Here is a 14,510-nt window from a genome sequence, read left to right as displayed (position 1 = left end):
GCAAATTCATTTAAAGTAATGCTGTTTTTTTCACCCCATTGTAATCTTTTCAGCAAACTGTTGAGATTTTTAACATTTTCATCATTGGTAATTCTTTTTGTCACATATTGTTTCTCTTTTCTATTGATATGAAGATTTTCAGCTTCTATCAACACCTGTATTGCGTGGTGGTCAGAGGTGGCAAGCTTCAGAACTGATGCACTGCATGTAAAGTGGGACATGTTAGTTATAATGTTGTCAATGCATGATTTTACACTATTGACCTCTCTAGTGGGCTCGTTTATCAGAAATGTTAATTTAAATTGAGCTAGTAGCATTAGTTTTTTAGACAAAGTTATTGGAGAGCAAGTCAATGTTTGTATCTCCAGTTATTATTATGTTAACCCAGCCATTTTTATTGCAGTGTTTACTGTCAATGTCAATAAGCAGGTCATTAAGAACATCAAAGAAAATATCTAGGCTACCAGATGGAGGTCTGTATAGGCCTATAATAATTAAGTTCTCTTTCCCCCACTTGTAAATAATTGCTGCTAGTTCTATTACATCATCAATGGTGAAAGCACTTACATCTATTACAGTATAATTACTACTGCTGGCTGCAAAGATAGCTACCCCACTACCACATTTCTCTTTTCTACTGATGACAGAGCAAAATATCATGGAGAGTAGCTTACATACTGGTACACAGATGAGCTCATCTGTGTACCAGTGTTCACTTATAACTAAAACATCAGGGTTATCAATTGCTGCAGTGGTATCCAACTCATTGTGCTTATTGCTAAGGCTTTGAAAGTTCTGCTGAACTAATTTGAATGTGAGTTTGAATTGTTGAACACTTGATGGACGTGTCACCCTACAAGACTGATTGTTTTTAAGACTACAAGGGTTCTGCTGCATGATACTAGGGCTGAGTTTCTCCTGAGCACAATAAGGCACACAATAAGGCACATATATTGTATGGTAAATACCCAAAACTTTTTTATTCACTTGTCTGCAGCAATGAGGTCAGCAACTCAAGATGCATGCAGACCTCCAGAACACAGTAGGCAAACCGAAGCAGCTCACTTATATATGTCCTCAGCATCTGGCGAACAGTGTAGCAGGGCATGTACGGAGGCCTATGGCAGCAAAAGCATTAATAGGGTCCATTTTTTGTTGCCACAGCTATACCATTAATATGTAACTCTCTCTTTCTTGCTCCAAATATCTTTTCTTATTGCTAGTTTCATCTGTTATTTACGAGTATGAAATGTGCACTTCATCTTAAGATAACATAACAAAGGGGAGAAGAATGTGAGACAGTTGCCATCCATAAGTACAAACAGACAAGACACTGTATGTATTGCAACAACCAAGAATTTTTATTTTTTTACAAAAATAACAAGCTGAATACAACATATTCTCATGTAATACAAATCACTTGTCTCAAACTTATAAGTATTTTCCAGTTAGTTTAAGAGGAACTTTTCAAGAACTCCCTCATAACATGATTGAGTTGTGTTGGTACTGACTGCTGGACAAAGTGGTTTCCTCCACTGACAATTTGAGTCTTCAGATTTGGAATCCATGACTTTGCAGTTTTGAGTAATGATTCTCCTTCCAAGTACCTGTCATTTTCTGCAAATAGAAATAGTCCAACAGGAAGATCAAATCTTGGTTCCGCACGTTTTGGTTGCGGTTCACTGGTAACTCTATTCCACATTGATGCTCTGTAATAGTTTATCGGAGCTGTGAAACCACCTGTAATGATAATAACAATCAGAAAATTAATAATAATTGTGAAGCTTTTAGTAATGTTAATACAACAAGATCGGGGAGTTCTTGAGTTCTAATATCGAATATAAAAGTGTGCCAACAACATTTAACTAACAAAAAGTTACAAAAGGTTTCATGCTTATCAAATATTAAAGTTTGCAATAAAAATAAAGAAGTTTCTCAGTCATAACAGGAGTTATGGTTTGGTTCACAAGCCTGCACACAATTACACATCACATGTTTGATTTTTAGAAACACATTCATTAATCTCTTCCTCTGGAGTTCATACTTTGCGTAACATTAGGCTCCCTTACCTTTGTACACTTAAATACACCCTTTATCTCATTCTGTTCTGACTTAATTGCACCAATTTGCTGTTTCCTTTCAAGGACCTCCATTTCGAAGTACTTCTTAGTATAATTTTGGAAAAATATTTCTTACAGACAATACCATTTATTACGTGACAAATACCTAAAAGAACTAATCATGAAAAATTAATCTGTCATAGTAATATTGTATTCATGCCAGGTAATTCACTTGTTTTCATGAAAAAATTATATTTGGGAAGCTATCATATTCTGCAATTAATAGACAGTCAAGGTAAACTGACCTGTTGCTACCAATAATAGAGATTAATGGTCATACATTAAATGAAATAGAATGCAACGCTGTATGTAAATTCCTTGTTGTCCAGTCAGTTAATTTGGAAGATTTTGTTCTTAAAGTATCACTCATTGTAACATTAAGTAAAGAGTGATAGTAAATTATAAATATTTATACTCCCTGTTGTGCTATGGAATCATCTCCTGGAACAATCCTAGTATTTAGGTATTTATTCAGCAAATATAAGAAATGTGTGCATTGAGTTAAATGTACACAGGGTACAGAGGCCCCTTAAACATCTCAAATTCTTGAGCTTGCTTAGCAACACCGTTACTCCCTAATGGGCTAATAACGAACATAATTTTGATTTAAACTGAATGGTTCAAATGGCTCTGAGCACTATGCTACTTAACTTCTGAGGTCATCAGTCGCCTAGAACTTAGAACTAATTAAACCTAACTAACCTAAGGACACCACACACATTCATGCCCGAGGCAGGATTCGAACCTGCGACCGTAGCGGTCGCCTGGCTTCAGACTGTAGCTCCTAGAACCGCACGGCCACTCCGGCCAGCATTTAAACTGATTTGTACAATATGAATATAAGACACAAAAATAAATATACCAGAAAAAATTTGCCCCCCACCTGCCACCAAGGCATATCACACTAATACCATGTAAAATTGGCTCTTTCCTTGATAATGACCTTTAGTCAGTAACGAAGAGAGTACTTAAGTTTCAAACAATGGAAAATCCAGTATGGATTAATGACCATTTGACCACAGTCTCTGGCTGTAGAGGCCACGATCTGGCAAGCAACCAGAGACTAATTTTTGTGTGTGTGTGTGTGTGTGTGTGTGTGTGTGTGTGTGTGTGATTAAGATCACTTGGTTTAGTGGCACAATCGAGGCATGAGAGTGTGCCTGAGTGTTTATCAAACCAGTAATTTATGCATGCAGCGTTATGGTGTCATCTTGGAAGATGGAGAGTCCATAGTGTACTCATCATGAAGATGCAAAACGAAGTGTAGTACTTGGTCACCGAGAATGGTGAAATAAATATGTTACCTCATGATCATGATATCCTGAATGAGTGGACTTCAGTCATGATACAAAACAGCCAAATATAACAGAGCCATATTTGACCTGAGCTTCTGATTAAATTATCACTCTGGCAGAGTCACGTGAAATCCTGCATCTGAACAGGTGATAGGTGATGAGTGATGGCTACAATAGATGAAACAATATGGTGGTTAAATAATTAAGAGTAGTATACTCTTTGAAGAATTGTGTAGCCTGTTTTGCATGTGATGCTTATAGTCTGTGCAGAATGCCATCGCCGGCAGATGTGCAGACAGCAGGAGACGTTTGGGAGACTGGTAGTGGTGGGGGTTATGGACAAGCACTTTACGGGAAATGCCAAGCACTGGAGGGGAAGTGCTGCTCTAAGCTGAACCTTACCGTCACATTTTTTTTGTAGATGTTAAGTGGACCCCCTCCATACCCACACTTGCAAGGTGGCCATTCAAAAAGACCTACTCTCACCTCTGCATTGGTTAGTATCTAAAAAGAACTCTGCCAAAAATGCAGTAATTTATTTTTTCCTGGTTTGTTAAACTATTTGTAACTTTCAGAGAAGTGTCAGGGGTGGCGAATTTTGAATAAATCCTGTGTTAAAATTGGATCATTTATGATGCCTATTTTGCCAAAACACAGCAGAGTTTACGCAGTCTCACCTCACTAACAGGTTGTGCAGGTACAATTGTGGTTTATTAAGTGATGAACTGAGGAAGAGTAAGGACAGTAGTTTGTCAAAAAGCACATCCTCAGTACAAAAAAAAAATGTGAAATGTCTTCACTTATGTTGTCCGAAGCCCATAGCATTTCTTGTTTCACAAGCTGTCAACGGGCCTTAAAACCCACATTTTCTCATCAAAAAAGTCTGTAGTTAGAGAAATAAAACAGCTGAGAATGAAGTTTTACATAATAATGATACGGCAAAATATGCTCCTCTTTGAATGTTATCATTTGCTAAAATCTCATTTCGATATCTGAACCATTTATGAAATATGAGGAATGTTGTGGATATTTTGCTTTGGCTTTATCGCTGGTGCATCGAGGTCACATATGTGTGTGCTATGTCACATCAGTTTTTCTCAAGACTGGTGACAGATGGACCTTCACCCAAATCTAAAGAAAAATGTTAGCTAAATTTCATATTCAAAAACATACAGTGAAACTCCTACTTTATGTTTTTGTGTGGTCCAAACTAAAATGCAAAATTGAGGAAAATGTTAAAAGCTCCCCAAACTATGTGAAAAAACTCATGTAATTGGCATATATGATTAAAAATTACAATCCTCTTCAATACTTTGCGTAAAATCTGTCTAATTGAAGAAAATTAAATGTACAATACAATGTTTATACATTTATTTATTTATTTATTTATTTATTTATCTATCACAAGGAAATATATATGCAGTTTACAGTTATATTTATACATAACAAAGGGAATGTGCAAGCATTATGGTCACTAATTATATCATAAACAGATATCCACAGAGTCTATCCAAGCCAGTGCTATTGGCAAGGCATTGATTATGACTATTGGAACATTACTCTACAATGTGTTCTGTTCTGCTGCTCCACAGTTGCACAATCGGGAGTCCAAGTATCCCAATTTGTATGTGAAGGACTTAGTTCTTCAATGTCCACATCAGATTCTGTCAAGTACACACCAGGTTCTTCTAGGTAGTTGGAAGCCTGGTATGCATGTTGGCTGTTTGAGGCCATGGCTAAGTATGCTGGTGTTGTTTCTCTATGTCTCCTTCCACACATCTTCAATCTTGAATGGTTCGGGTTCTTGAGCTGTCCAGAATGGTTTTCTTGATTTGAGATGCGTTCAGGGTGGATTGAGTAGTATTTCCGGGGCGGGTAGCCTTTGGGAGAGCTTTATGTTATTAATCTTATCCCATTCGCAGGCCACTGCTTCTTGGTCGACGCTACTGAGAGCAGCAGCCAAGATAGTGGTTTTGATCTCAGAGTGCCCATTATAATTTTCATGCTGTCATTCAGCTGAATGTCAACCTTACTGGCATGCACACTCCTGTACCAGAAAGGTGCACAATAGTCAGCCACAGGATATACAAGAGTTAAGGCCGCTGTAGGGAGAGTTTCAGCTTGTACACCCCAGGAAGTTTCAATTGGTTTTCGGATAATGTTGTTCCTGGTCTAACTTTTCTGCTAGTGATGTGAGGTGAGTCCTGTATGTAAGTGATCGGCCAGTGTGATTCCAAGATGCTTAGAATGAGGGTTATTTTTAACTGATTTGTCACAGAAGGTGACATTTAGTGGCTGGTTTGCTAATAGGTTGTTAAGGTGGAAAGCTGTCACTTCATTTTTTGTAGGGTTAGAACACAGTCTCCAATTTCTGTAGTAGTCACCACATACTCTAAGGTGTTGTGTGAGCACATTTTCTCCCTCCTCTAGGTGCTTGCTTTGATATGCAGATCTTCCTAGATACAGTTTCTGGCATGTTACTTATGTACAGGTTGAACAATAGTGGGGCCAGGACAGATCCTTGTGGTAGGCCAATTATGCAATAATTTTTGGTAATGAATTTAATCAGTTCTTTAAAAAAAATAACACATAGACGTGTAACAGCAAGTAAAAACTCATCAAAAAATTGAAATTGGTATCCAGGTACAAGGTAATCAAGCTGTTTTCTGATTTGCTATGACTAAAAATTATATGTTCAAAACATGCATTTTTGAGAGATCATCCTTTGTACTCACAAAAAAATTATAACTGATAAACATGGTGAATTAAACCATAAACATCACAGCAGCTATGTGGTTAAACCATAAACATAAATGTGGACGTCTGCTTAATGAGATACTTTGTCAACATTGCTGTTATTGTTTAATGCTCTTCTTATGAGCCACACTCCATATGCTCACTGCTGTTGATGTGTTATTCTAGGCTTGATGAGAGAAACAGATGTGGAAAGATTAGTTTACTTCGCAATTAATGTTACAGGCTTATTAGAAATTGGCTCAGTGAATTTCTGTACACTGTGTAAAATGTAAATTTGAAAGATAGCTCAGGTGCTACAGTTTCACTTCATGCCCTCTGTCACAACTGGAATCTTTACGACCTATGGTGTGTGGCATGTGTGGTGCAAAGTATATATGCAAGTAGTGTATGTAGCTGTTGCAACTGTATCATGTCAGATTTCAACACTAAAGCCTTTAAAATGTGCTATCACAAAACCCTTGTTCTATTTCTGTGTGAAATTTCTGTCATAGCACATCAACTGCATGAAAAGTATATTTTCATCACTTCACAAAATGCTTTTACCACTCCCTGCATACCCATCGCTGAAGGGCCACTGCCCCTGTCCACACATCCAGTAGGTAAGTTCATTTCACATGTGTTAATGTGGTGTGGTGGCTGCACTGGCTATTGGGTGACTTAACAAGTCACCATTCAATAAGAGTTCAGTAGCCGGAAATGGGTGATGTTTCCTTGATTATGACCAATCAGATTCTTTGAGACTTAGTGTCTGAATTTAAAAGGTTGATGATTGATATTGTTGTTGAATACAGTACACTGGAAATAAATGGAAAAAGATGATACGGTTATAAGTGGCGCAAGAAAAGGTGGTGGTGAGCCACTTCATCATGTACTGGCTTGGTCCAGAATACTTCATGTCGACTGTCTTTCTTTTCCATTACCGGTGCATCCTAGCAGTAGATGTATCATAATTTCCTGGTGAAGCTAAATGTTGCAAGTTGTATTGGCAACATAGATCATGGATTACATAAGTATTTCCTCTATCACATATCCCCTCCCCACAAAAGCCTAAAATATTCACTTAATTCTGCCACAACCCATGGTGTGAACCATTTTTTGAGTGATTATAACTTGTTCAGTCACATCAAATGTCAATAGGAAAAAACAGAACAAAGTCAAATGAGATGTGAAATAAGAAATTAGAATAGAGGTAAACCTTCCTAGGAAGAAATCTAAAATTGGGGAATTTTTAGCATTGATCTTATGGGTTTTTCACAGGGGCTATGAATTTATTGTGTAGAATAGTGAAAAATGTAAAACTAGAGAATGTATCTGTAAAATTGAGGTTCCACTTTATTACGTAATATGCACAAAAAGTTTTCCACATTTTGTGCAGTGTCTTACTTCCACACAAATATCACAATAACTATGACCATTAACAAAACGCTGGGCACATCATCATATAAAACTATAAGTAAAGCAAAATGAATTTTTTTTGCTGAACTGTTTCTGTAAAATCATTTGTGAAAGACTGCACGCCATGTGCCTCAATTCTGTCATCGCTGACCAGCTGAAAGGTGAAACACACTTGTTGGCCTTCCCTTCCGAACAATTGAATGAACTTGCCCAGCGCTTGGACAAAAACTGGTCACTGTGCATCAGCCACTGTATCCTGCATGGACTCTACATGGGTGGAAACTGAATTTCTTCAAGGTGGGGCAGCAATCGCAGTATTACCGTGAGTTGATATCTGCGTGAGGTTTGTGTAACTTCCATAAGTCGATGTCCTGGTTTGCAGTAGAGTGGTATGCCATCAAGTGAGAAGCTTGTTGTGACAATGCAGTATGACACCATGGCAGAACAGAAGCGACAGAGCTGTCACAAATATCAATCATTTGTACAATCTGAAATTGTACATACAAGCAATGATCCGTATTACTAAACGTTGTAATATAGTAACTGACTGTATCTTGAAATGCAGTATAAGCAGTCATTAAAAGAAGAGGTATTTCCTACTTCTTTCTAGGATGCTGAAAATTGGTGTGAATTTTATTTGATTCTAGCACCAACACAATTTCAGCAGTAACTAAGTCCATCAAGCTGCTCCAGTGTGGTCCAAGAAGAAAGTTTAATTCCAGGTACAGCACTTCGGAACTTCAAGATAACAAAAAATATGAACACAACATATATTTAAAGGGGAACACTGAATTCTACAGCCCTCATGACAGGACCCTGAATAATTCTGTGCTGGAAATAAACAAAAATCCAGATTAAATGGAATATAAAGATAAGTGGACTTTTAATTGAAGAATTACTGCCAATTATTGCTGTTGTCACTACCAACAAAATGACAGCACAAAATTATCATGAAACAAATGAATATTTACATCTGAGGAGATAAGGAAATTTGAGAAGGAGTAAGTTTTGTCTCTGAATAATAACAAAATTAAAAAGAATTTGGAAGATTGGTAGCTGAGACTACAAAGGTCTACGTCCATATCATCAGGTTCAAAATACACCACAGCAATGGGAGTAGCAACATCAGTTGCAGACCTGCCAGCAGCAACCCAGTTCACTAAGTATGGCAACCTAGTTACTCATCATCATAGTGATGCTGCAAGCCATGCAAGCAACACTGGTGAACTGTGTTGAAACCAAGTTGATTTTATTTTATTTTTATTTTTTTGGTTGTGGTCTGTGTTGTGGGGTGATTTAAGTGTACTTGCATTTGAAAGATTTTTTTAGAGGATTTACCGATCCACTGTGGTAGTTGTTACTAGGAGAAGAGTAGTTTTAAATGATGTATTGTTTAACTGTATGCCAGTGCTGATGGGAAGCATGGTGGGACATTTAAAATATTTATTTAAAAGTCATAGTGAACAATTAAGGGCAGACTTAAAGACAGATTTAAGGATTCACAGAGATGAGCTAAAGCTGAAATTAAGAGCTGTATTAAATGCAATTACAAAGACTCAGGTGTTCAGGTTGGATGAGCCATTACTGAAACAGATGTGAAGCTATATTAATTCCAGGTACATTGACTCACATCAATGGAAAGAAAAAAATAATTAATAAAATTTACAAATTACAATCAGCAGTTTCAAGTTTAGCAGGGAAGTTACATAATTAAATTGTTAACCAGTGTGACATTGTTAGGTTAATGAACAATGTAGAGAGGAGAATAAAGATTTGAAAGAGATGTTGCTGAACTGGAGTATGCTGAGGTACATAAACAAATCTCAGACACTATAATAAGATTAAATGTACAACAGCTGAATAAAGATTCTGATGTGACTACAGTTTCAGTTTCCAGTCTCGTAACTGTGGAGCAGCACATTGGGGGTTTAAAGGGAAAAAAAGAAGTACCAGAGAAGACTGAATCATCTGTCAGCACAACTTATTCATTAGCTGAGACAGATAGAATGGAGGTGGAGTCACAAAAGATTCAGGATGAATTTGCTAAAAAGAAGGACAAGGTTAATAAAAAGAGACTAAATCATAATTATGGATTTCCACTTGCACAGTATGGAACTGAACATAGAAAGTTTAATGAATCTATCCACACAGTTTCTTAAATTTAAACCAGAAGAGAGGGTTAATCCTAATTACTTTTTAAGTGTATTTTCTAAATCCTTGCATTATTTAAAAGGGGAACACAGCTCATTTGGAAAAATTCTCTTCCTGGAGTGACTTTCAAGATAAATTTAAAAAGAAGTATTGGTCATCAAGAAGTCAGGAAAAGCTACTGCTTGAGTAACTAGACCTTAGGCATTACAGTAATAGTTGGGGTTAGCTATAAGAAGTATAATGAATGATACCTAAGATTTAAATACTTGGATGATGATATGAAGGGGAGTCATTTACTAAAAGTATTAGTTAGTTTAAATATGTGATAACATTTGCAGATTTTAAAAAGGTGTACCCTTTTATTGATAGAAATACACTAATCTAAATTTGAAAAAAGTTTAGACTAGATCACATAATTAAAGCAACTTTAACCAACACAATATCAAAACTACAAATTAAGTGAGAATTGTTGGAAACTTTTGAAATAAAATCAGGAGTAAAACATGGAGATAGCCTTTCACCCCTACTTCTTAATAGTGCATTAAAGAAAATAGTTAGAGAATGAAGGACAGCCATAAATATTAAGGGTATACAACTAGGAAGAAGGCCAAAAAAGATCTCTGCAGACTGTCTAGCACTTGCAGATGACATATCACTTTTTAAAACTCACCAAAAGTGCACAAGAACATATCACGGAACTACATCACACACAAAAATTGGAACAAAAATATCATCTGAAAAAACACAGTTCACCGCAAATATCAGAAGTGTACTCAAAGCTTAAGGCAAATAACAATACAATAGCTGTAGTTGACTGTTATGGATATCAAACAACATAAAGGAAGAGACAGCAACAGAGATTAGAATACATAAAATCTAGAGGATCACAAAACTTAAACATTATGAAACAGTGGTCAGACCAGAAATACTGCATGTAACAGAACCTCTTAATCTGGCTATGAAGGGAGCGCTCAAAAAATTAGAAAAAAATTGAAAGTGAATTCTAAGAATGATACTAGGACCCAAAAGCAGCAGAGAGTCAGAATACAGATTAAGATCTAATACAGAAACGTAACTGAAAATTGAAAAGCTAACGGATATAATGAGAGAAAGGAGATTAAAATTCTGTGGGCACATAGGTAGGATGAATAATGACAGAATAACTAACCAAGTCTTTCATGTACTAAGCAATCACAACTTCAAATTCACATTGCAAAGAAAAGGGGAAGAGATATCAAAGGTATAGGAGTTGACCTTGGCACAGTAAGAAACATATCACTTTTTATAGCAAAGGCAGGTTTTCATGACAGAAAAAAAAAATAAAAATAAAAAAAGGAAGAAGAAGAAGAGAGAGAGAGAGATATATAATTCTAGGATGTCTTAAATGAGTTGTAAGCAGTTTCCTTTGTAGATGGATTTCATTTCTCCAGCATTCTACCAATAACCTGTGACGGGTGTATCTAATGATTTCATTTCACAACCCTATGTAGTGTACATCCACATATTTGTATGAGCTGACCTATTCCACCTGTGACACATTGACGTTATAGTCAAAGGATACTACATTTTTCACTTTGTGTCATGCACAATTTTATATTTCTGAACATTTAAAGCAAGTTGCCAGTCTTTCCATCACTTTGAAATCTTATCAAGATCTGACTGAATTATGCAGCTTGTTTCAGAAAGTACTTCCTTATAGCTAACTGCATAACCTGCAAAAAGTTTGTGAGCACAATTGATATTGTTTGCAAGGTTATTGATATACAACATTAACAGCATAGGTCCCAACACACTTCCTTGGGGCACACTCAAAGTTACTTTTGCATCTATCATGACTCTCCATCTGGGATAACTAGCTGCATCCTCCCTACCAAAGAATCCTCAGTCCAGTCACAAAAATTGCTTGATCCCATAGAATCATACTTTGATAATAAGTGGGAATTGAGAAATACTGCATCTATCTGACTGCCTTGATCCATGGTAATTTTGCAAATCACTTCTACTGTCCTTATTGTAGATGGGTGTGACCTGTGCTTCCTTCCAATTACTGGGCATGGTTTTTTGTTCGAGGTATCGACAATAGATTATAGCTAAAAGAAGGCAAACTCAGCTGCAAATTCAGTATAGAATCTGCTAGGGATTACATTGGGCCCTGGAGCTTTGTTCAGTTTTAATGACTTCACCTTGTTCTCAGCAACAGTGATAAAAATATCTATTACACTCACTTATGATTTTTTTTGAGACTTTCTGCTTTTACTTTGCTACCCTTGTTGTCATTTTCTGGCACATCTGTGAATGACTGAACACTAACTCTGGTGCCTTTAACACCCTTCACATACAATCAGAATTTCTTTGTATTTTATGAAATATCATTTGAAAATATTCTGCAACAGTAGCTACTGAAGACTTCGTACATTGCTCTCATGACAGCCAAAAGTGTTTCATCCATTATGTCTCTATCTGTAGTCCTATGCATTGTTTTTCACCTTTTATGCAATAGTATCTGTTTCTTTGGAAGTTACTTTACAGTGGCTGTACACTCTCCCATCATGAACCATGCAACAAGGTAAATATCTGTCCAGGTCGTGGTCAACTGTTCTTTTAAACCCAAGCCATAGTTCTGCTACATGCTACTGTCCTGTGCTAAAAGTATATATTTCCTCATTGAGATATGACACTTACTTCTTTTTTATCTGGTTTACTGACCATACACATCTCTCTACTTCTGTTGCCCTTTGTACTTTGGCAATCTTGTTGCCACAACCGTTGCATGGTCACTAATACCAGTTTTGATGTGAACATCCTAAAAATGGTCGTGTCTATTTGTTGCCATTAGATCTAATATATTTCCATCATGATTGGGGTCCCGAACTATATGTTCTAAACAGTTTTCAGGGAAGGTATTTAGTAATGTTTCACAGCATGTCTTGTCACACTCACCACTAACAAAACTAATTTTCTGAGTTGATTGATGAATGATTACAGTGTCCAATGTTGATTACAGTATGACTGGGGAACTTATGCACTAGAAAATTAAGGTTTTCTCTAAAGCTGTCAGTTACATCAGGAGGTGAATCTTGTGGCCAACAGGATCCAAATACAATTTTTTTCCCACCCATGATACTGAGACTTGTCAGACAATCTTGCATGCAGCTTCAATTTCTACTTTGGTGAAGTTCAGTATCTTATCACCAAGCCTTAACATTCTTAACCGAGAATAGGCTGTAATGTAGTCTATTAGTAACATGTTGCTGCTGTTGTTGCTGTTTAAGTTGAGAATTAATTTCATTAAAGCTTCACTTAATGTAGTACCTGACACACTTTCTTGATTACCATTAAATACAAATAAAAAATAGAACAAGAGGTCTTTGAGTAATCTTTGTAGATAAGTTTGTGTATATGAATTATACTAATAATGAAGTACAATTATTAACTAAAGCAGAAACAGAAGGGTGTAAGTCTGATGAACAATTAGGTGACACTGTCACATCCTGGGACCAAGGAACATTGTCAAAAAAGCTGCCAGTATGTGAAGACTTTTTTCCTGGAGGGTAAATGAGAATTCAAACAATTGGAAATTGTGTATTTCTCGTATAGAACTAGAAGATCTAATCTGGTTTCTACACAGAGTACAGGGATTATGATATATGAAAGAGTATTAAACATGTTATTAAATTTTACAATGAGTATTTTTGGAACTTAGATATGGAAGTAACGAGGATCTTATGAACATGTGACTTACGAAAAATGTGATGGAATGTAAGAGTGCTGTAACTTATAAAATACATCTCGTAAATCCAATGGATTTAAATGATCTAAAGGTAAAAGTGGAGTATCTTCTATATTTGTTGCAGATGGATACTGGTCAAAACACGTTAAGTTTATATCTTACAAAATTAGTGAACATGGCCACTATAATTAACTGTTTAAGAGAATATATTGCAGATGTGGGAAAACTAGGAGCCGCTTACTGATAATGGTCCACAGTTTATAAGTGTTAAATAATTACTAGGATGGGAAGGTGAACAACACCTTCCTATTTCCAAATAGCATCCTCAATCCAACCCATCTGGAATAAAGAAAAGAAAGAGACTGGAAAACACTGTTGTACACATGAGTCATGTGAACATATCACTTGGTTCAGATGACACTGGAATTACAAATTTTATTAAATAAACTACTATATTTATCTACCAGACATTCTCTAATGGTAGCATCAAGCAGAAGATCTATCAGAGAATGGTTGTTAAGGTTGTTTAAGTGGCCTGATGGAGTAATTCGACATAGTGATAATGTTCAGTAATAGTAAGAAAAGAAGGAATTAAAAAGATGGAACAATGAATAAAGAAGCACAAGACAAATGCAATAAGGCCAGGATCTGAGGTGGGCAACATGGTACTGATTAAAGCCTATTACACTAGCTCAAATCTAAAGAGATGAGTAAATCTTTTCATAGATATGAGGGTCCTTGCAAGGTGATAGACATATCACATCCAAAAGCAGTGTTCTAATAGATCCCTCAGACAACAGAGAAACAGGATTATACAACATAGATTTGATTAAGATTTATTACACAGAAACAAGTCCTCAGATGATTCACAATCTTTGTGAATGATAATTATATTCCTTCATATTTCGATTTCTGTATAACAATCATTCTTCTTTTACTATTCTATCTGCCTCCTATTCTATTTCCTTCTACTGTTCTACCTATTTATTATGCTGGAACAATGAAATACTAGCAGAAGCTTCAGTTACAACTGAGAGATTGATTTTTTCCAGCAGGCAGTAC

At 36.2% G+C, this 14,510-nt stretch overlaps 1 protein-coding gene across 1 annotated transcript in view; it reads right to left on the bottom strand.

Moving 5' to 3' along the window:
* Positions 1-1,338: 1,338 nt before the first annotated feature.
* Positions 1,339-14,510, bottom strand: part of LOC126198726 (epoxide hydrolase 4-like) — a 128,411-nt gene continuing 115,239 nt past the window's right edge. The window contains exon 6 of the mRNA XM_049935247.1: positions 1,339-1,740. Coding sequence (XP_049791204.1) covers positions 1,454-1,740 — 287 coding nt within the window. The 3' untranslated portion in view covers positions 1,339-1,453. The remainder of the gene's footprint in view (positions 1,741-14,510) is intronic.

This window comes from Schistocerca nitens, chromosome 8 (genome assembly GCF_023898315.1).
Source record: "Schistocerca nitens isolate TAMUIC-IGC-003100 chromosome 8, iqSchNite1.1, whole genome shotgun sequence".
Taxonomy (NCBI): Eukaryota; Metazoa; Arthropoda; class Insecta; order Orthoptera; family Acrididae; genus Schistocerca; species Schistocerca nitens.
This window is presented reverse-complemented; position numbering and strand designations above follow the sequence as displayed.